Here is a 21,861-nt window from a genome sequence, read left to right as displayed (position 1 = left end):
GACCAACCGACTACAATCGATCGCCACTCGAGGGGCGCGATCTACACGCCTCGATTTACCCTGAGTTTATTGCATTCGGGTTCACCTGGATAACCTAATTATTCAAGCGGGATAACAATCAATAATAATTCGTTCATATGATTTAGGTTTAGGTCGTTGGAAACGGAGCGAGGGAGTATATAGGGAAAGAAAACAACGACGTCGAGGTTATGGCATCCGAATTTTCCGCCGTAACGGTCAATCCTGGTTTAGATGCCCTGGAATTGAAACCGCGAACAAGGCACGAGAGGTAGACATGGACTCTTCGATTATCCATCGATCGATTCTGGAATAGAAATCGAGTAATCGAAGATTCGTGAGAGCGATCTCGAGCGAAACTTCCAGCATCTTCGACTGGACGCCATGAGCAAGTAGCGAACCGTTCCCCCCGAATTCTGGACTTTAAACTTCTTTGAACCCTCTCAAAACCCCCGGTTAACCGAATTCTTCCTAATTCTCTCGAATGTTTCTTTCGGTGACCAGGATTCTCATGAAATTCTCGGCAGAAGTCTCGAAAATATCGGAATTCTTCGGGTTGCGATCGAAGAGCGCTGTTCTGGACGCGCCGAGTTCCCGATTGATTTTGCTCGGCCGTTCGACTTTGCGGAAATGTCCTTTATGGATTTCTGTGGACCGGAAGTGTCGAATTATAGCGATGTTCTTTTCAATTTTATAAACTGTCGTGGGTATCGTATTGGGACTATAATGGAAAGACAAGTCGAAATCTGCAAGGCCGAGCGGTCTCTCTCCATGGTCCGTGCTCCGCCATGACTGTAAATCGCGCGCCACTCCTGGCCGACGAATTCGGATAAATTCTTGTTTTTTGGATGTTGAAGAAGACCAACATACCGAGAAAGGACGCTTCAAGGTACCGAGAATATTCGGGAGGAAGGTAAAATTTGAAAACCACGCACATGAGCGTCGACAACGACGTAACGTCCATTGTAGGAGTGTATCGGGATTTATCGTAAGCAAGCCCGGCATGCGTCGCCTTTGTTTTAATCAGTTTTAATACAAAAAATACAGCTGAATACAGCGTTACGCGCGTCGTTTGTGACGCTCTCCTGCTTATAGAGTAATACACCGATTACACATGAGATTTGGTCGTATGTGGTGCTTATCCTCTTCATAAGCAAGGGCATTGAGTGTATCTGTATTTATTCCTTTGAACCGATGTTTCCTAAATTTGTGGAGAGTAAACTTTTTAGAGAGCATTCATTTTCCAGGCGAAGGTGAGATTTAAAGGATCTACAGATAGACGAGCGGCAAAGCGACGGTTTGGTCGTCGGACGGAAGTGGCACGCAGAGCATCAAGGCACGAAACATGAAAATATCCAAGACGAAAATGGACCACCCCAGCACCTCGGAGATGGTAAATGACGCCATAAAGGAGTTGAATCAGCGTGGTGGCTCATCGCTGCAGGCGATCAAGAAGTACATCGGGGATGTCTATTATCTGGACACCGATAAATATGCGCCATTCATTAAGAGATATTTGAAGACTGCGGTGGCTTCAGGGGTGCTAGTTCAGACCAAGGGTATAGGTGCCACGGGATCCTTTAGGTTGTCGAACAAACCAGAGGGTGACAAGATGGTTATTGCCAGTAAGTCATCGAAGAGATCCGTATCTGTAACTAGGAAACCAGATTTGCCGAAGAAGGCGGCCGAGAAGTCTCTGAAGGAAACTGATAGGGTAGCTGTGAACGAAAAGCGTAAAATGGTTAAGAGTCCAGCTGCAAAGCCCCCGAAACCGAAAACCGTTGCAACAAAGGCCAAAGTTGTCAAGACCTCCCCGAAGAAAATCAAAGAGGCACCTAAATCTAAACCTAAGAAAGTTGCCACCAAGTCGAAAAAAGTTTTACCTAAGGTAACCACTGCTAAGAGGAAGTGAGGTTATGCGTGGATTTCTTGAAAAGAGAGAAATGTGTTCCTTCTTGGGATCTGAGCTTCTTTGAGAATGCTCGAGATAGGTCAACTGTGATTCTAATGCAGCTGGTACCGAGCATTCACCTTGTAGATTTCGGCCCTTTTCAGGGATACTATGGTGTCTTGTAAAGAATGATTCTGTACTAACAAATTTTGGACAATTTTGTACTGTACCTACGCATTGTTTTTTATAAATTTGACGTAGTGATTTAGTGATTGTTTTCATTGATCTAATTGTCATGCCATGAAAAATGTTAAAAAAATTCAATCTATGAATGACTCCTTGCTAAGAGAATTTTGAAAAAAATCCTTAAAATCATCGATCTTTGATCAGCCTACATGTAATTCTAAGAGTTCTTATGTCATGTACATATATGATGATAGAAAGGACAATAAACTTTGAGCTTGTGTTGATCTAACACCTTTGGATAAAACTTGGACATTGCTCAACAATGTTGATGCAACTCCTCTTAACAAAATGTTATTCATCAAGTAATTATATGTAAAGACAATTTGATGAGAGCCAACTTTCAAATCAATATTGGACCAATATTGGCTAAAATTGAGTCTTTCTGTCTCAAGGCCAACTATTGCCCAATTTATTCGTGGTTCCAACATTACTTTATGACTAAAGGTTCTGGCTGCCATTTGCGCATGAGGCGTCACCGTTTCATGTATAACCATTTTCCTAACCTAAAAAATGGTACACTTAACCCTTTCGACATTATCTCAAAAAAGCTGTTGAGCCTTACTTTTAGTCTATAATTTCTTCTCATGAACTCCTGTATTTAACGGTATCATTACGATGATTAACAAGTCCAAGTATAAAACAAAATTCATAGTTCCTAACGTATAGTACGGGAGTGACAAAAAGGATCAAATTCAAAATGAACTTTAACGAACTTGAAGTAGGATAAGTCAAATGATACAACACACGAGTGTCGTTCCCTTTTATATCCTTTAACGATCCACAATGGGTGTTATTTGATATTTGTCCGTGTAGTGTTTCAGCTGTCAAAGACAAGTCGACTCGCACTTCAACGACGTTATTTATGGACACAATATTTTTTGTAGGCGGTTTACTGTCGCAAAATTTTCGGTACAAATGCATTTGTTTATAATTGTAGCAGAGAAAGATTGAGTGAAAAAACTTCTGTGTTAGTTACAGAAAAGGCTCGATGTTGATCTCCAGTGCCGAGCATGGTAGATTCAACTCGAACATTGACATTACATCGGGATGTATTACACCCATTTTACCAATTACTTCGCCATAGGCCACTATCTCTGCACATCGCTGTGGGAAGTATGTTGGATCTGAAAGCATAATTGTTGAGTTTCACTATTAGCATTTATCTAGAATCGAGGGTAAATTTGACATCTTTTTCCATGATAACTTAAATTAAAAATTTGTAACACACCCTCGGCAGCTTGCAAGTAGTATCCACTAGAGTCCTTGTTTGATCTCCACGGTACTTCCAAAACTTGCATCACTCTGTCAAGGAGACCGTGGATGATTTCAAATCCTGCAGATTTATTACAGTTTACAGCACACAAACGCCTTTCATTGCGAGCCCCAACTTCTGCCGTAAGATCGCGAAGTACCACGTCCGAAACCTCGAATAATTTATATGGCAGAGGCATTTTCTTGTTCGCTGATAACGTTTTGAGTAATCCGGGCAATAGCAAAGTTCGTGCTACCTATGACAGATATAATTTATATGCATGCAAAAATTCAAAAGCATCCTAACAACAGCACGAAGTACATTATCATTTATTAACCTGGAATTCCAGCGTTTTTGGATTTGATATGTGAACTGCTGGTATCTCCTTTATGTTGTGGCCTAGTTTGTCAGCAATATCGTCCCGAGAACACTAAAAATGATTTTCTGTTGTTATAAATACTTATGATTTTTATTAAAAATCAATAGAAAAAAAACTCACTAAAGAGAATGTCAGTGCTTCGGTGAACCCAGCATGAGCCAGTTCCTCTCTTACTTGATCGGATAACTTATTCAGTGGGAACTAACAAATGATCAATATTAGTTGCAAATATAAATTTCTTAAAATACATGTATGTTTACCTCCTCTGCAATTGTCGACGTCTGAGGTATGGTCTTCCGAATATTGTTATAGCCATAAGCAATGGCCACGTCTTCGTAAATATCACAAGCTTGTATCACATCGTGCCTCGTCGGAGGTATTTCGACGAGTAATTTTGCACCATCTTTAACGTGTGCCTTCAGACTCATTTTTGAAAGTAACTGGGCTACTTGGTCAGGAGTTTGCCTTGTTCCAAAGAATGTATTTGTAGATTTTTTACGAATCAATGTACATGGTGCTTGAGCTGTAAAAGTAGAGCACTTACTCGATGCCAATATAACTCGTTGCCATGTTACTATCGACCTCTTCTGTTCGATATTTCAATTCCGGATAGTAGTAACTTTTGTTATCGGGATATACAACTTCCACAGCTTCTATCGTATACTTTTCACTGCAGTATTTACTAAATGCACAGACTAGCGTGTCTACTACCACCTTTGCCTGTAAATAATCTGGTTATTACATCCAAGATTCTTTAGAATAAATAATTAAGAGGAGACACAAAATACCTTCGTAAGATCGATAGCGGTACATTCAATAAAAATATTTTTTGTATCCAATGTTATTTTCGAATGATCGCTATTAATAATTGGAGGCAACGATAATACTGTTCCATTATTGTCATAGACCACTGGGTACACAGAACTGTCCTTAATAATTGGCAAATAATGCTTCAGCTGAGCATGATGCTACAAAGTTAAATGTTAAATTAAAATAAAGCACATAATTTTTAATTTAACATGATTAAAAGAAAGCGCTCATACGGCATACAGATCCATGATTCCTTCTCCGGTATATTCCTTTTTTTCATTGAGAGGTTTGAAGAATATTTCCTTTGGTGGTTTAGCATCATAAATAAAGGGACCCTTTATTGTATCTAAATCATGAGTTCCAATCGAAACAAGACTACGCTTACGACAAATGTTTTGATGCAACTTGTCTTGTAGATCGATGAAACTGTTATAAGAATCTTTAGTGAATGATACGTCCCTTAAAATGGCTGCAACGAGATGTCCTCTCACCATGAGACACTGAAAATAAATGTCTAGTTTGTTGCAGTCGTAAAATGACATAGCCAAATAGCTACTTACATTTTTTGTCATTACGATTTTCTGCATCCCGTTTTTTGGAATTACTAGTTTGTATTGTGGTGACTGTATCCTAAAAGCAATTGCCGTGCAAATCATTTGTGATTTATAACACTTTAGTAAGGTTGCAAATAAATGTGTAATACTTCTGTAAAAATATAAGCAGGCCATTCACGAGACCTTCGAGGGATAATAGATCGTATCGATTAGCTGGTATATCAATTTTATAGATAATTTCCTCAGAAGGGCCCATATTTGGTTCAATTCCTTGTTCTTTAAATATCATCTGCTTCTCGGTTGTCTGAACATAAAATCATAGTTTTAGTTCTATAAGATTCGATACCAAATCACCGTAAAATATTTACCACTTCATCCAACTCTAGACCATAAGCGAAACATAATTTCTGGAACTCATCGTCCGCTGCAAAGCAGAAAGTTCACGTTAAATCGGAGAAGACTCAAATAACGAAATTTTTCCTTGAAAATAAATGAGGATGAGTAACATTAATAAAATAAACTGTTCTTACTGTAGGATTTGCCAAGTGCGTTAAAGAGTAGGTCCCGTTTTATTCCTATTGTCGGCATTTTTCGTAAAATATGTTAGGACCCTTCGATTTTTTTTCAAACCCGATGCAGGGGACTAGAAGTAACACAATCTCGGTAAGTACTGGTAAGTACTGCAGTTGAAAATATCAACCCTTGACACGTGCTCTGCACACCACGGTCCAATGAAAAATGAACACCTGCATTATACATTTAATTTACATTATATACATTATATATATTCTGCAGTGACACATCGCGACATAGAATTAAAATATACAGAACGTCTATGCTGAGATGAGTTGGGAGATTGATCACGGGCAGGGTCACGTGATTGCGCCTATGCTGCCCCCCAGTGGAGGATGCGGACGGCTAACGCACTTGCCACCTGTTACCCCTCAGTGGCGTTCACTCCCTGCCGTTGATTTGTGTGTAAGGATATATCGGCTTGAATGCAGAGATGAGCTCATCTCTGCTGAATATATAACAGTACGAAATCAAAAGTGAAGACAGGTGGAGAACAGTGAAAATATTCCATCGAGTAATCGAAATTGGTCGAGATCGAGTTAGATCTAACGTGGATAAATGATCGTTTGAATAAATAGATGGACTCGAAAGGTATTTGAGATTCATGGATTAATGACTTGTTAATTTTTCTGTCTCCTCACTTAGGAATTTAAAGAATTAAACGTGAACTGTATGTATTTCAATATTGCAGGTAATAGGTTAGGAGCATATCGAAATGATCGTATTTCTGTATAGCTTATTGTTCTTAGGAGCTCTTACTTTGCAAGCAAGGATCTTATATTTAATTTTCGTCCAGCATGGCAAGCTACCAAGACGAAAATCTCAAAAACGCATTGCCAAAGCAATGATCGTACTAGGTTCAGGTGGACATACCACAGAGATGTTACGCATCGTTAAGCATTTAAACGTTAAGACTTATTCACCAAGAATATACATATGTGCTCAAACTGATCGCATCAGTACGGATAAGGTCAAAAAAATAGAAGACGCTAACACGGATTATCATGTAATTAGTATGGCCCGAAGTAGAGAAGTTCATCAATCGTACGTTACGTCTATTTGGACGACTCTGTATGCGACTTTGGAAGCGTTTCCTATTATTTGGAACGAAAAGCCTGATTTAATAATATGCAATGGGCCAGGCACGTGCGTACCGTTATGTGTTATCGCGTTCATACTGAAAGTTTTATTTATTGTTAAAACGAAAATTATATTTATAGAGAGCATCTGTAGGGTTAAGACTTTTTCTTTGACTGGAAAAATATTATATTATTTGGCTGATTACGTTGTCGTCCAGTGGCCATATTTAAGCAAACCGATGTACTCCAGAAGTTTCTACGTATAATAATTTTATATTTAATTCATTATTGTTATAATGCAATTAAATTCTTTTTCATCTAAAGTCGTTTTATAATTATTTAACCTTTGCCAGTTTCAGGTGGATCTCTCAAAGAATGTATTTTCAACATGAACTCGATTCCCTGGGAATCATTGTTGCAAGACTTAAAAGAAAATGTACCGCATGAAGCGAGAGTGCATTTAATTCCAATACTTTCGACGCTGAGGGCATTTGGAAGTAGCGAGTGATTATACATTTCATTTTAGAATCTGTCAAGTATGTGATCAGATTTCTAATCAGAATTTGTGATTTCAGTCGAAGAGTCGAGTTTTCTCCAAACTGGGTAAAAAATTCATTACTACGCTTGGAAGCTTGTTTAGATCGAGCATGGGAGTCTCTTAATTCCGGGTACTGGAAAGATGTTCCTATTGAGCACAGAGTCTGCTATTCTGTATGTAGTATCCTTATGGTACGTGTGAATTTAAATATCAATGAAGTAACAAAGTATAAGATAGAGAGTAATTTAATAATTACCATAATTACACAGGCATTAATACTTCAGATGAAGGGTGAAAACGATACGGAAAAGTCTGCAAAAAGTAAAGACGAAAACTTGCAGCAAATAATACAGCAGATTGACAAAGGCATTTTGTTAGGAGCACCCTTGCCTCATGCTCCAGACCTTCTAACAACAATTGCCTCAAATGCTAATCGTTATTTTGTTGGTGAGTGCACCTAGACCGCTGCAGACTAAGTGACAGGACATAAGAATTAAATTTTATTTGTAGAAAACTTGGGGGTAATGGAAAATAGTAGTAAAGTGTTATTCGAAGATGCAAGTATTTGTCAAGAAACATACCCTGGTTTTGAAACTGTGAAGCAATACTATGAACCGTCTATGGAAACCTTCTACAGAGATATATTTGCAAGAAAGACTCCAGCAATTTTAGCAGGTGGTTGATAAACTCGATAAGGTTACGTAACGTCACGAGTCATGTAATACTTCCAGAACATAATTCTCTATTTTAGGTTGAACTCTTATAAATCAATTATACTGTTACAATATTCAGGATGCTTGAAGCATTGGAAAGCATTGACATTATGGCGAAATGCAGATTATTTAATGAGGGTAGCTGGAACGCGTACCGTACCGATTGAAATTGGATCTCGTTACACCGAGGAAGACTGGACCCAACATCTTGTCTCCTTCTCTGATTTTCTACAAACTCACATATCAAGGAAAAATAATAAAGTGGGATATTTGGCGCAGCACCCACTTTTTGAACAGGTACTAGAGAAGTTAAATTTCCCATTTAATTTTTTTTTAAAACCGACTCCATCGTAGATACCAGAATTGAAAGAGGATTTCGCAGTACCAGAGTACTGCAGCTTTTCAGAGGGTGAAGAAGACGTAACGCCACCTGACATAAATGCATGGTTTGGCCCAAGCGGAACTGTATCACCCTTGCATTATGATCCAAAGTATAATTTATTATGTCAGGTATATTTCTAAATTTTCTATAGTTTCTGACTAGTTTACAGAAAATTAGGGACGTAACAAATAAATCATATTTATTCCAGGTATTTGGATACAAAAGAATAATATTGTATTCCCCGGAAGATACTCCAAATCTGTATCCCTACGAGACAAGATTACTTTGCAATACTGCTCAAGTAGATCCTGGCCATCCAGACTTCGAAAAGTGGCCGAAATTTCGAAATGCCAAGGGTTTGATCTGCTATTTAGGACCTGGAGAAATGTTGTTCATTCCCCCGAAGTGGTGGCACTATGTTGTTGCTCTCACAGCGAGTTTCTCTGTCAGTTTCTGGTGGAATTAATAAGTTAGTATTATTCACAGACTCTACTTGATATACATGAATTTTAAATACTCTACTTAAATAGTGAAATTCATGAAAATGATTCGTTGTAACCAGCGGTGCTGTAACTTAGGTCAAGTTTTATGTACGTTACGTTGGCAGAAAGTCAGTAAGATTTAGATTAGCTTACAGGAATATCCAAAAATGTCTATTTATCGTTAATGATTACCAATAGCACAGTCTTTAAATGTTCCTTAAAGTTAACACGCGAAACCAGTTTACATCAAATGTAACGCAGAGGGACAAATAAATTATACCAGGATTGCAATCAAATATTATAATGCATTATTTCTTCTTGTAGGTTGTGCAATTCCTCGTAAGCTGCTGCTAAGGATCTCCACGAGTTCCGAGGGAATTGCGATCGTCCCGTGTTTGCGAAGAGCTTAAGCCAGAAAAAAATGTTTCCAGACGAGCCGATAACGAGAATTATCTCCGAGTATACAAACGGAGCGTATCGGTGAGGTTGCCTTGACTTTAACGACAAAGTTTGGTAGGGAATCCAGAGGAGAGGTGGCTCGAATTCGGGGATGTCAAGACGAAGAAGAAAGCATCGTAATTGGCCAGACAGTCGTCCGATGTACTATCTTACGGCAACGCGTCGTTACATCTCATCTTTACACGGAATTTTGAATCCGGTGACCGTAAACATCCCTGACGGACCTTGATGAGCGACCAGAAGAATTCGTCGATGTGCCAACCGAAGATCTTATCGATGCGTTAAGAAGGTACACCAAGTTACACAGGATGTACGTCGAAGGTAATTTCGGTGGTTTCAATGATATCAGAAATTGTAATGCCAGAAATTTGGCAATCGTATATTACGCTGTATCACGTTGCCTTTTTCTATTTAGTAGGCAAGTGCCGAGACGCTTCCAGGATCTGATAGAGACTTCAAATCACGAGTGCCCTGGGTTTATTCCTGAACTAGTATTTCTTTTCTCAATGACGTTAAAAATCGACAATTTATACACGCGAGGCGCAACGAGAATACCAACGAGAGGGTGTCGAAACGTCCCGACGAGTCAAGGCCATTGCGATGCTGCTCTTCTCTACGATAGCATAACGCTCCTCTCATAATGCCGGCTAGCTCACCCATTTACGAAATTTCACAACGTGCCCACCGCATAATTCTCGACCGTGGACGAGACCGGAATATCGCGAATCTTATCAGCGGATCAGTGACGAAATGCTGAGAAAAGGGTCACGAGAAACGAAAAGTGACGACTCCTCTCGATTTGGTCGACATTCCAGAAATTGATAACCAGGACTCTTCAGGTACTCGATGCCGAACTTAATCCCGTCTCGTTTTCTCACGGTAATCCCGGAATTGTTATAAATATTTCTTTAGAGACTCGCAGTCCTTTCCGCGAATCCAGTGATAAGATCTTCGACAGCTACGACAAGTTCAATGTCGAGGCGAACCATCGATTAGCGTCAATTTCCCGGAACCATTTTCATAATGGATGCAAAGTCGTTCTTTTCAGACAAGAAAATTGCAATTAGTCGGGAAAATACACATCCGTCACGGTAAATACGGATCTGGGATTCTGACCGTACATCAGGACTCATATCTGTCTCAGACTCTGATCCTGATCTCGAACAAAAGAGTTTTTCCCTTTTTCTTTTTTTTTTCTTCCAGTTTTCTTTCTACACAGATAAGAACTAGAATACGAAAAAGTTCCCGCCTCTTCGGGACGTCCTGGTTTTTGTTTCCACCGTTAAACACGTACCACAAATCGAAGTCTGCGATGACTAACTCAACTACTGAAGTTAACTCTAAAGCCGATTCGTGCTGTATCGCAATTTGGGATTTAGATATTTTGACAAGCTCTGGAAAAGCGATAGAAGCGAAATTGCTAACACGTGCGGTCTGGGGTTTCCTGGGAAAGCGTTCTGTTTAAAGTTCCAAGCCTCGACGCCACGATAGGAACTTCGGTTACGATGTCACGAGACATTAGCGACATGATTATAATACGTCGAACATGTCTGCAGCGTGTAAAAAGCGATCGTTTCGACTGAGTCATTAGATTCGGTCCGCGAGAACAAAGCGATACGCCATTCCATTTCGATAAGCATCGAGATTCTTTCACCGCGGATAAATTGTGCCACGTAATTGTACGGCATTACCGGTTCTCCCTGGGTGAATGAGAAAACGACAAATTTCAGTGAACCTTGATTGCACGTTTTTAAATTTGCAAATTCGTGATGGGCAAAACTAACGAGCTAATGGTACACTGGGAGACATCAATGCCCTCCCATACTGCACAGGCGATGCCGTATCTGCAGAGGAGGCATTCATGTCCGCCATTGTACGTTCTACGCCTCGTTACCTTCTATGTGGATATTATAAACGCTTGGATCTAGGAGTTCAATTGCACTTGAAGAGTTCATTGCATTATCCGCGAGATCCGTGCCAAGGACGGAAGCCACCGGAAGGAGCGCTTCTTGCGCGGCGAGGCGACTTGCCGATCACGCGCTCGATAATTGAGGGTTTTTAAATCCTTCTTTTATCGCTTTACCGATACCGTAGTTTCCTGCAATTTCTTGTACTCGGCGCTTGGAACTTTCCAAGATGAGATCGCGAATGTGCGAATGGACGGTGGGCCATTTTCTAGAGGTGGCAGAAGAAGGGAATGCTGACGTCGAGAAAGGCAGGTTCGATGGCTGACCTGCCAACGGCCTTGCCCGCGTCACGAGATGGCCCAGTCATGATCGGACAACACCGGTTATTACGTCAGAATGCTGGAAGAAGAGAAAAAAAATCGAAGAGCACGCACGTGAAATGCAGACATTACCGTTGAGTAATCCGTGCAAAGGGATTCCTCGGGATCCGAGCGCACCGCGTGACCGCCGCCATCTTGGTTCTACGTCGCAGGCCTCAAGCGAGAAAAATACTCATTTTTACACAAAACTCGTTGAATCAATAGGTGACTTCCCGATTAACAAATATTCCCAACGGGTCCATGTGAAATGTAGACATTATTATTGAATAAACGACGCTAAGGGATTCTTCGGCACGGAAGGGTACCGCTTGACCGTCGCCATTTTGGTTCTTCGTCGCAAGTCTGAAGTGAGAAGAATACTCATTTTTATAAGAAACTCGGCGAATCGAGAGGTGATTTCCCGGTTAACAAATATTCCCAGAGGGTCCAGACAGCATCTCGTCTATGTTTCAAATCGTTCCGTCCACTGACGTTGGAGAATGCAAAGAAACTGCCATGTCGACAACCCCTTCCGAAGATTAAAATCTCCAAGATGCTCGGAATCCGGACCCTTCGACTACTTTCGTTCTCCATGCTGCGCTTTTGCCGGTCATTAGCGTGTCCCGAAGAGGAAAGCCGGGAATACCAAAAGCCAAATAAGGAAACGTGGAACGACGAACGGGGGGAGAAAGGCGAAGAAAAAGGAGGAACGAGGAAAACCGGACGAAGGAGGTCCGTGCAGAGAACACGCCAGAGGTCGGTTATATCTTTGTCTCGGTGAAATGGTCGATCATGAACAGCAGAAAGTGGCGTCGATGCGTCGACGGCGTCCGAAAGATGCGTTATCAAGTGCCCCTTGATATGCCATCCCTTTTGCGAAACAAAGATACCTGGAAGTCATTAAAAAATTACCATACCAGAAGGCGTCATACTAAATAGTCGCGTCAATGCTCGGCAACGGGAAAAGAGCCGTTCATCCGGGAATCCGAGGGCACGTCGACGTCATCTCCTCGCCGGAATAATTATACCCGTGTATTTAAATTATACACTTTTTATATCCTCGATCATACACCTTGGTGAAGGTGAATACCGACCGTTCCGATTAATCCTTTAGATTTTACCCCAATTCATGGACATTTCGACGACGATATCCGTCATCGACGACGCACTTTGAAGCGGGGAATCCACGCGATCAATTTAACTAATAGAACTTCCTTAATGAGAAGCTGTTAATGAATCATGGTTTGCTCCCGGATAGGGGATTTTCCTTTTCACGGCCAGACGTAGATTCAAAGATGAACAACGGATTCCATTACTGGTTTTCTTGGACGCGGTGTTTCGTGATGTCACTGTACCTACTGATCTCGGCTGCGGATTAATTAAAGTCCCATTAATTATTAATAACTACTTATCGGTGCAGTGCGTCGTGGGGCTTTTTTTTTTCTCGCGGCTTCGGTTACACCACTATGACGAGCGCGGCCATGGTGGAGGTAACAGGACGATAGTTCGGCTCCTGCGTGGGGTACGTGCGACCTCCAAGAGTCTCTTCTATAGAGACGAGAACCGACTCAAAGCGGTCCAGTTCTTCGCGATCGGTCCTTCGGATCCCACTCCGAAGAGACGAGGAAAGGGTCGGCAAGCCTCGCTTTTGGTGCAACTCGAGCTCTTCCTCGGCTTCCTGGAAGAGAGTCGACTGCGCGCGTCGAAGTGCTTCGTCCACGGGTCCGTTTAAAAAAAGATAGAAAAATGCAGTGCGTTCGAAAAACTGGCAAAAAGTACGTCCATCGATCTCCTCCAGCTCTTAAAGTGCAATTAGTTATATTATACACCTAAAAAGTGAAGGAACATTTAACCGACAATTAATTAAAACCATGCCGACGCATTTTTAGTTCTCCACCAATATTTACAAAAGCACTGGAATCGTTCCTCGATACTTCAGCTCTTAAAATTCAATAAGTTCTGCCGTACACTTAAAATGTGAAGAATTATTGCTCGACAGTTAATTAAAACCATACCGATGACATGTTAATTCCTCTACGTGTACTTGTAAAAAGAATACACGCATTTGTTCTGTGGCGCGTCCACTCTGGCGGAGACTTCAATGCCGGACTCTTCACGGAACAATGCCTCTACCTAGCAGGGATTTCTTAAAACTCCGGAATAATTTCCGAGACGTTTTAATGCTAATGTTCATGTGACAATGTTGGAATCGCCGTTTCTCTGCGACTGCATTTATTTCAGAACTCTTTCGCGCCACCTCGACATATCCCATAGTTTATCTACGTCCTCTTTCGTTGCAACACGCGTTTACGTAAGAATATGTTTGTTTATTACGCATCACGTGAGGCTTAGAATTGTTATCTTCGTCCAGTGAGCCACTTTCTCCTGGAATTTACCTTGCAGGAGAGCGGGCAAACTTCGGCGTGAAAACCTTGAAGAGCCCTCGTGTTCTTCGGCAATTATTTATACGTATTAATTCGCACGTCCCGAATTATTAACGATGACATCGTCGCCACGTTGGTTTGCATTAAAAATGTTAATGTTTGGGCAAGTGGCAATTTCACGCGTAATTGACTTTACGAGCGTATAATTAGGATCGTACAGATGCTCGGCATCGATACTTCGGGCCGCGAGTAATCCTGAGATAGGGGAAAGATTTTCTTTGATTTCGGATCCGACTCTTTTGCCACGTACAGTAATTATTACATTGTCAAACGGAATGTTCAGCGACAGGAGTACTTCTCTTCGTGCGATTTTCTCAGTTTATTCGGTTGGATTTTTACAGTAACGTGTAATTCCATTTCTGTTCGCAGGTCAACGATGATAGTCTCAATAGTGGCCGTCCTGATTAGCTCGGAAGTGCTAATTAACAGTGGTTCAGCTGGTGAGTAGCCGACAATGTGATATAAGAAAATTAGTGAGGTATTAGATATTTTTCTTATCGACGTGTAACGTCTGTTGTATTTTTGGAGGATCCGTGATAAGTTGATCAGCTGTCCTAGACGCCTAGTGATGCGTCTCACCTAGATTATGTCTTATCTCCGATTTTAGAGACTGTGATAACAGCCGATCATGGCCTCAGCTGGAACGTGCAGACGGACGAGAAGTTTCCCGACGAGATTGACTGGGAAAATCATCCCTGTAGACGAACATGCCAGGAAAATGCCCCGCCGATGGAGTGTCATTACGAATTCAGGGTGGAGGCTTACTACACGATGAGCAAAGCTTGTTACGACTGTCCGTTCAATTACACGGATTGCTTTCGACCTCACTGTGTCGCCGGAGACGGTGTCGAGAGACCTCTCATCGTGGTCAATCGACAAATGCCGGGACCCTCGATCGAAGTTAGTAATTATTGTTTACAACACGAGACCATTTATGTAGGCCAAACTCTCTAAAAAAAAAAAAACAGCTCTATTTTTCACAATCTTTCACGACTCCCGTAAAGCCACTGCATGAATATCTGAATTTTAATTAATCACCTATTAAGGTGATATGAAAGGGTCATTCTATATATATATCGATACGTGAAAATATTAATAAAATTCTTCTCCAAACTAGGTGCACCGAATAATCTGAAACTCTAACACGCGATTACGAGGTCCTAATAAAAGTCTTGAAGCTCATGAAATTTGTATTATTTTTTTTTGAAAAATCAAATATCGCCAATTTCAGGATCTTCACAGTCACATGATAAAGTTTCAAATTGTTCAGTGCATTCAATATGGAAAAAAGTTTAATAAATATTTCGACTTTTTGGTACGTACATACATGACACTTTCATAACACCTTAAACCGTTGATAATGTATTTTTATATTCGGTTAAATACATTTTCAACTAGGTATAAAGTTTCGCTCCACCAAGTCGGCTGGGATCAAAAGGACCAAGTTTCTCTAAAAGTACCTGAATGCAAGTTATATTTATTTATCTCTCAGTTTTCCAGGCGTCATATAAAATGATTAAATGAAAAGTAGAGTAACATTAGGTCGTCACTGCGTTTATTCCTTTAAAACGAGTCACCTGTTACGGGATCTCGGGCGGGACGTGCATCACGTGCGAACGGGCTCATTGTGCGAGTGCGTCATGCAGCTTAACGAGTGTAGGATTAACGCAGCTAAAGATAAATATATTCAGAACTCGAGTAGGATAAATGTATTCTGGGCCGTTTGCTTGGCACGGGTTCCGGTATCTAGGCATCGAGCCTCGGCAATGTTCTCATATTAATGCGATCATACGAATAGATTTGCAGCGAATACATTAGCATAATTTCCGGAACTGGAGACCTCGTAATTTCCTTTTCTTTTTTTTTTTTTGCACCGTTCGGTCGAAGGTAAAGTCGGACCGAGAGGTAAGATTTTTCCTCCCGGAAGAAATGAGTCAAACGATAGACCAGATCCGCGCACCTTCGAAAACCTCTCGCTCCGAATTACCAAGGCCATGTATCCGCTATTATAGCGAAATTATTATATCACCTCGCGAGGGCAAAAACCGCTCATTGTGTGCCTTGCCGTAGGTATGCCAAGGCGACAGGTTGATCATTGACGTCACGAACATGATGCCCACCGAGAGCACGACGATCCATTGGCATGGTCAGCAACATCCGGGAACCCCATACATGGATGGGGTTCCCTACGTGACGCAGTGCCCGATTTTACCTGGTGCCACCTTCAGGTACCATTACACCGCTGCTACTTCCGGTACTCACTTTTGGCACTCCCACTCAGGTATTTAAATATCTCTTGTATGTCACTAATTAATGCATGATTTTGCATAGTACTTATAGTAATATTTATAGTCATTTTTATGAAATTAACTATTCATTCAGGATTCCACCGAGGCGATGGGGTCTTCGGCGCTCTGATTGTTCGAGTTCCTCCCTCTCGAGACCACCATAAAGACCTCTATGATTACGACGAGCATAATTTAGTCATCCTCGACTGGCTACACGAATCCGGGGTAGAAAAGTTCCTGGCCCATCATCACGCTAATGGGGACAACAAGTCTCCGAATTTACTAGTCAATGGTTTAGGGCGCTTCAAACCGATCCAGTCTGAAAATGGCACTCTTGTCGACATGCCTGTCGCGGTAGTCTCAGTAAAACAGGTGAATTTGCGGCTGGGTACTTATTTCTTGTAATACTCCCCCTTGACACATTTATTTATGCGGTGGTTATTTTAGAATTTCAGATATCGGCTGAGGATTATCAATGCGGAGTTTTTGAATTGCCCGATCGAGGTGTCGATTGACAATCATACGATTTATGTCGTCAGTTCTGATGGGAACGACTTCGAGCCGATTGAAGGTAGAATGTGTGCTATTGTCGGTGTGAAATATTCTCTTCGGACATTTTTTTTATATAAGTATTTTTTTCTCAGCTGAATCCGTCGTCACCTATGCAGGAGAGCGATTCGACGTGATAGTGGAGATGAACCAAGATGTTGGGAATTATTGGATAAGGTTTCGTGGATTAATGGACTGCGACGAGAGGTTTCTCAGTGCGTATCAAGTTGCTATCCTGCGGTATGAGGGAGCACCTGAGATCGATCCCAAGGAAACAGTGTCTTATGAGCGTGTGCCTACAACTTCGGATGCTTTGGTACGTTCATTAATCTTTTTTTCAGATATATTCATCGATGAGGTATTAATTTTCATGTTTCATGCACAGCAAGTGAACACGTTGAACCAAGGCATGGAGACAGACACCGTCATCAGTGTGCCGCTGTTGGATTCTTTAGATCCTGACGATGAATCGAATACTCGCAAGCCTGATTACCAGTTCTATATTTCCTACGACTTCTACGACAAGGACAATCCGGATTTCCATCGTAAAAACCTTTATGGTTTCCACCAAGGTAACGTGTGTCAACATGCAGGAAATTCTTGGAAACCTTGAAAAATTATAAAATGCAACGGAGTCTCCTTCACACCGTATAGAATATTTAACGAGGGTTTCTTTTCAATCTCTTATGTTCGTTTTATTTATTTATAATTTACAGTCAAAGACAAACGCCAGAGACTTTTCACGCCACAACTGAACCACATCACGTTGAAGCTTCCACCATACCCGTTACTCTCTCAGAGAGATTCTATTTCGACGGAACAGTTCTGCAATGCCAGTACCGTAGAAGGATGCGTAGAAGATTTCTGTGCCTGTACACACGTACTACAGGTCAAACTCGGAAGCGTCGTCGAGCTTGTGCTGGTTGACAAAGGTTTACACCTCTGATATTTGTAAAATAGACAAAAGTAGATTTTAATGCACGAAGTCGATAGAGGCACGAATCTTTTTTAGAGTTATTTTATTTTTTTACTTCACGACTCCTTTATTCCAGGTTTCACTTTTGATGCCAATCATCCCTTCCATTTACATGGTCACTCGTTTCGCGTCGTGTCCATGGCAAGAGTCGGCAAAAACGTCACCGTTGAGGAAGTGAAAAACCTAGACAAGCGAGGTCTGATCCACAGGAAACTGAAACGTGCTCCGATTAAGGATACCGTCACCGTCCCTGACGGTGGCTACACGATTTTAAGGTTTCATGCTAATAATCCTGGTGAGTTTATCTTGGAAATGTATCAAACTCGTATTTTCCTTTATCTTATATTTTTCTATCGAATGCGTACGGCAATTTTTAGGTTAGATACCTGAATAGTTAATTTCATGCGTGAAGAGAGTCTCAGGAATTAAATATTTCAGGATACTGGATTTTCCACTGTCACATCGAGTTCCATGTCGAGCTGGGCATGGCCTTGATCTTTAAAATTGGCGAACATGAAGAATTTCCACCAGTGCCACGAGATTTCCCAAAATGTGGGAATTGGTTGCCATCGGGCAGACCGGAAATTACAGGAGAGCTTTGGAGTAAATTTTTGACGTCGACGACAGAAGTTTTACCGCATGAGAATGAGGTCGATGACACTCGGCCTACTAAAATTTCATTTATGACATGGATTCCCCTGATTTTTGGAGAATTCAAAGCCTCCTCGTCCGCGAGTTGTCACGCCGTGGGAATTCTGATACTTGTAACTTGTCTGATTATAAGCCCTCTTACTTCTTAGTAGCATTTCATGTCGAGTACCGAACTGTACCTGTACACGGACGAATACCTTACAGAGTATTCAACAAGTGTTAACTTTAATGTCAGCGTGATAGTAATGTAAGAATATCTTTCATCGAAGTTCGCTAGGCAGGATTTGAGAATTTCACATGAGGAGTCTTTGGAATCCTAACCTAGGTAATAGTATTAATAGATCATTGGGGTGTATCGATGCTGTGATATGTAAAAGTAGATATTATATTTCTATGTATATATGTACTGATGTGGCACTTCATTCCGAATTGTCGCTTTTTGGAACGTAATGACATTTAGGGGCAAACGGTGCCATACCTGACTCGTATGTTGTACATTGGATGGCCAAATAATTCTGACTCGAAAGTATTTTTTATATTCTAAGTACATTTTGATGAATATTTTAGGCACAATCAAGTCAGAGTTATCTTCCCAGTACTGTAGATAAGGGTTGTGCGTGCAATCAATATGTTGTGACAAACTAAAATTAATATTTTTTGGAAACGACTGAATTTTGTCTTTCGCTACCTTTTAAATACTAATATGAGTCTACCGTTACTGCAGGTATAACAATAGGAAGAAATTTAAAAAATGTGAACCAAGGTGTCAAGATGGAAACAATGAATTCTGAGAAATGTAATAAAAAATGTTATATTTACATGTGCAATTGTAGTTACACTGACATTGTAGTTAACGAAGAAGCCTTTGTTCCCAGTGTAGTTCCTAAAACTTCCACAAGAATCTGGAAGAATAATAAAATCTTATGTTATTAATTTAGGTATAAAAGTTTGGTGGATACTCATTATTTTTAATTCACCTTATTAAAAAGAAAAATTGTATTATACATTAGTGTGAACTTCTTGTGAAGGTACATTGGCAAAAATGGTGTACGATGCATCACCCTGAACAGGGCGCTGGAGTGGATGTGCCATTAATTTGGCCATGTTATCGTGCAGCTTGGTAGCGTTTCTTCCAGCCTCGAGAATATAGGAACGGTTCTTTACATCAAACTCTCCAAGCTTGGCATAAATCTTCTCACATTTATTTTCAGGACTAGGTGGCTCGTGAACAAACAGAGTGTCCAAGAAGCAGTACGGATGTTCCAATAATTCTATAAGTTCCTTCTGACCTGACGTAATAACAGGCATGCAGTGCGAGCGAGAATAAATCAATATAACCCGAAGGACAAACTTTGGTACGGCAGAATTGTTATTAGGTATTTGCAGGAGACCGGTACGCTCATATATACATTCAAACACCCCGCCTAAATCGCATTCCTTGTGTTCCTCATCGAGGACATCTTCTTCGACGCTGTCCAAGTGATTAAGAAGCGTCTTTGTGTTATTCGTAAAATCGCACAACCAATGCACCGATTGCGAATCCAGAGTCATCAAGGCAAACTCGTGCTTACGATGTATCGTTGACTTGGTTCCAACGAAGATTTCCACGACCCTCTTTATCATAAATAATGGTGGGTACTTGGCCCCGGTACCTAATTTAAATTTCGTACAGTCATGTTCTTTTACCGTATCAATTACAAGAACTATTTTTTCTGGCACGTTAAGTCCTGGCTTTATCATTGCACTCTCTTCTACTGCGCTTACTGTTCTTTCCTCCAAATTAGATACTGGTGTAGTGTTATTTACTTTGGGCATAGTTTGATTTGTCCGCGTTGAATCTTGTGAGCTTAAATTAGCATCTGCAGTCGTTATGGACTGCAGCTTGACAGAAATCGATTGAATATCATCGTTTGACTGATGCTTGTCTGTCATTTCACGAAATCGAGCTCACGTTGACGTAAACGTTAAACCACATCAAACACCGCGGTGATAGCGCTCGAATAAGGTTCTCAATATTATTTCATATATTTAGTAAAATGTGTTCATACATTCACGCCGTATCGGACTTCTCCCCAATTTTTCATGACTTGCTTCCTGGAACCAGAGATAAAACTTTTCTGCGGAGAAGCATGGTGGCCATTGCTGTGCATGTGATTTCAGAGATGAGTTGAGAGACTGCTCACGGGCAGGATAGTGCGATCGCATCATGTGCTGCCCTCTGGTTTCGTACGTTAGCTTTCACCGTTTTTTGCCCCCAAGGGCGGCGCAACGAATTTCTGATAGGAGCTCGTGCACTCGCGATGGCGGTACCATCTACCAGTCGCCGTTGGCGCCTCACGTACTCGTGATGGTAATACCATGCGGCAGTTGACGTTGGTGGCTTACCTACGCTTACCAACACTGCTCGCTTTCGATGGTAAAGGAAGAACATTCGTGACACTCCATTTGACTTTATCTACTTATCTACTACTATTAAGTACATTGTTACCTCAAAGTCGACGTGTGCGGAGCTTTGGGGCACGCGTCGGTGTCGTGTACGGAATTCTCATGCAGCGAATCTGCGTGAGTGCGATCGCTCCTAGAAATCTTCGCGCGTCCCAACCAGCCAAGCGCCAAGCTACGGTAGAGATGTTGAATATATGTGCGTTCGGCGCTACACTCGACGAGTATGCGTGAGAGTCGATACTGCGAAAATCCTCCAGAGGCTTACCTAACCCCGGATATAAGCCGAGTCATTTCGCGTATGATTTTTTTTACATTTCCCTACTAGCGTTATCGAGCGTTTTCGAGCATTATCGAGCGTTTTTCGAGCGGTTTCAAGCGTTCTCGAGCGTTCTCGAGCGTTTTTCGACCGTTTTTTAACGTTCTCGAGCGTTTCTCGATCATTTTCAGAGCGGTTTCGAGCGTTTTTAGACTGTTTTTTAGGGTTACAAAGCGTTTTTCAACCGTTTTCGAGCGTTTTTAGTGTATTCGAGCGTTTTTAGAGTCTTTTGGAGCGTTATGGAGCGTTTTCGAGCGTTATCGAGCGTTTGTCAAGTGTTTTGGAGCGTTATCGACCGTTTTTCGAGCGTTTATCGGTAATTTTCAGAGCATTTTCGACCGTTATCGATCGTTTTCGCGCGTTTTTCAAGTGTTTTCGAGACTTATCGAAGGCCGTACAGTGCGGTTGCGTGTTGTTAAGTGCAGTAGAGTGCCGAAGAGTGCCGGAGAGTGCCGGAGAGTTGCCGCAGAGTGCCACAGAGTGCCGGAGAGAGCTGGAAAGTTGCCGGAGAGTGCCGGAGAGTGCCGGAGAGTGTCGGAGAGTTGCCGCA

The 21,861-nt window shown here is 41.4% G+C and overlaps 5 protein-coding genes across 15 annotated transcripts; 3 read left to right on the top strand and 2 right to left on the bottom strand.

The window, feature by feature from the left end:
• The first annotated feature begins 288 nt into the window (after window positions 1-288).
• Window positions 289-2,384, top strand: LOC105702907 (histone H1-III). 4 transcript variants are annotated; one of them, XM_012430862.2, is made up of 2 exons: window positions 289-907; window positions 1,266-2,384. In XM_012430862.2, the coding sequence occupies exon 2, from the start codon at window positions 1,364-1,366 to the stop codon at window positions 1,928-1,930; it is 567 nt and encodes a 188-aa protein (XP_012286285.1). In that variant the 5' UTR covers window positions 289-907; window positions 1,266-1,363; the 3' UTR covers window positions 1,931-2,384. The 4 variants fall into 4 exon arrangements, with proteins under 4 accessions (XP_012286285.1, XP_012286284.1, XP_012286283.1 ...); XM_012430861.2 differs by having other exon boundaries at window positions 289-931; XM_012430860.2 differs by having other exon boundaries at window positions 290-1,006.
• A 643-nt stretch (window positions 2,385-3,027) lies between these two features.
• Window positions 3,028-5,999, bottom strand: LOC105702904 (phenylalanine--tRNA ligase beta subunit). 3 transcript variants are annotated; one of them, XM_012430856.1, is made up of 13 exons: window positions 5,982-5,999; window positions 5,681-5,896; window positions 5,519-5,574; window positions 5,300-5,454; window positions 5,157-5,226; window positions 4,830-5,096; window positions 4,575-4,754; window positions 4,331-4,506; window positions 4,047-4,251; window positions 3,907-3,987; window positions 3,745-3,837; window positions 3,384-3,663; window positions 3,028-3,279 (listed from the first exon to the last, which is right to left on the bottom strand). In XM_012430856.1, exons 2-13 carry the CDS (start codon window positions 5,736-5,738, stop codon window positions 3,128-3,130), a joined length of 1,773 nt encoding a protein of 590 aa, XP_012286279.1. In that variant the 5' UTR covers window positions 5,739-5,896; window positions 5,982-5,999; the 3' UTR covers window positions 3,028-3,127. The 3 variants fall into 3 exon arrangements, with proteins under 3 accessions (XP_012286279.1, XP_012286278.1, XP_012286277.1); XM_012430855.2 differs by having other exon boundaries at window positions 5,977-5,994; XM_012430854.1 differs by lacking the exon at window positions 5,982-5,999 and having other exon boundaries at window positions 5,681-5,975.
• Window positions 6,000-6,107: 108 nt separating this feature from the next.
• On the top strand, window positions 6,108-9,214 carry LOC105702905 (jmjC domain-containing protein 5). 2 transcript variants are annotated; one of them, XR_002762202.1, is made up of 8 exons: window positions 6,108-6,314; window positions 7,156-7,306; window positions 7,378-7,531; window positions 7,610-7,787; window positions 7,851-8,015; window positions 8,133-8,350; window positions 8,436-8,563; window positions 8,644-8,774. XR_002762202.1 is itself a non-coding variant. In XM_023432482.1 (8 exons), the coding sequence occupies exons 1-8, from the start codon at window positions 6,302-6,304 to the stop codon at window positions 8,899-8,901; spliced, it is 1,293 nt and encodes a 430-aa protein (XP_023288250.1). In that variant the 5' UTR covers window positions 6,108-6,301; the 3' UTR covers window positions 8,902-9,214. The 2 variants fall into 2 exon arrangements, 1 of the variants encoding a protein (XP_023288250.1); XM_023432482.1 differs by having other exon boundaries at window positions 8,408-8,563; window positions 8,644-9,214.
• On the bottom strand, window positions 8,821-20,704 carry LOC105702906 (BRISC and BRCA1-A complex member 1-like). 2 transcript variants are annotated; one of them, XM_012430859.2, is made up of 3 exons: window positions 19,528-20,704; window positions 19,370-19,452; window positions 8,821-8,888 (listed from the first exon to the last, which is right to left on the bottom strand). In XM_012430859.2, exon 1 carries the CDS (start codon window positions 20,480-20,482, stop codon window positions 19,550-19,552), a length of 933 nt encoding a protein of 310 aa, XP_012286282.1. In that variant the 5' UTR covers window positions 20,483-20,704; the 3' UTR covers window positions 8,821-8,888; window positions 19,370-19,452; window positions 19,528-19,549. The 2 variants fall into 2 exon arrangements, with proteins under 2 accessions (XP_012286282.1, XP_012286281.1); XM_012430858.1 differs by lacking the exon at window positions 8,821-8,888 and adding an exon at window positions 18,600-18,729.
• Window positions 9,260-19,370, top strand: LOC105702903 (laccase-4). Of its 4 annotated transcripts, XM_012430850.2 has the most exons (12): window positions 9,260-9,697; window positions 9,792-10,215; window positions 14,456-14,526; window positions 14,694-14,986; window positions 16,157-16,367; window positions 16,469-16,746; window positions 16,822-16,945; window positions 17,019-17,239; window positions 17,309-17,495; window positions 17,640-17,855; window positions 17,976-18,194; window positions 18,338-19,370. In XM_012430850.2, exons 3-12 carry the CDS (start codon window positions 14,463-14,465, stop codon window positions 18,697-18,699), a joined length of 2,175 nt encoding a protein of 724 aa, XP_012286273.1. In that variant the 5' UTR covers window positions 9,260-9,697; window positions 9,792-10,215; window positions 14,456-14,462; the 3' UTR covers window positions 18,700-19,370. The 4 variants fall into 4 exon arrangements, with proteins under 4 accessions (XP_012286273.1, XP_012286272.1, XP_012286271.1 ...); XM_012430849.2 differs by lacking the exon at window positions 9,792-10,215; XM_012430848.2 differs by lacking the exons at window positions 9,260-9,697; window positions 9,792-10,215 and adding an exon at window positions 13,174-13,417.
• Window positions 20,705-21,861: the final 1,157 nt, after the last annotated feature.

The sequence above is a fragment of the Orussus abietinus genome, unplaced genomic scaffold (genome assembly GCF_000612105.2).
Source record: "Orussus abietinus isolate OABI.00-Male unplaced genomic scaffold, Oabi_2.0 scaffold321, whole genome shotgun sequence".
NCBI lineage: Eukaryota > Metazoa > Arthropoda > Insecta > Hymenoptera > Orussidae > Orussus > Orussus abietinus.
This window is presented reverse-complemented; position numbering and strand designations above follow the sequence as displayed.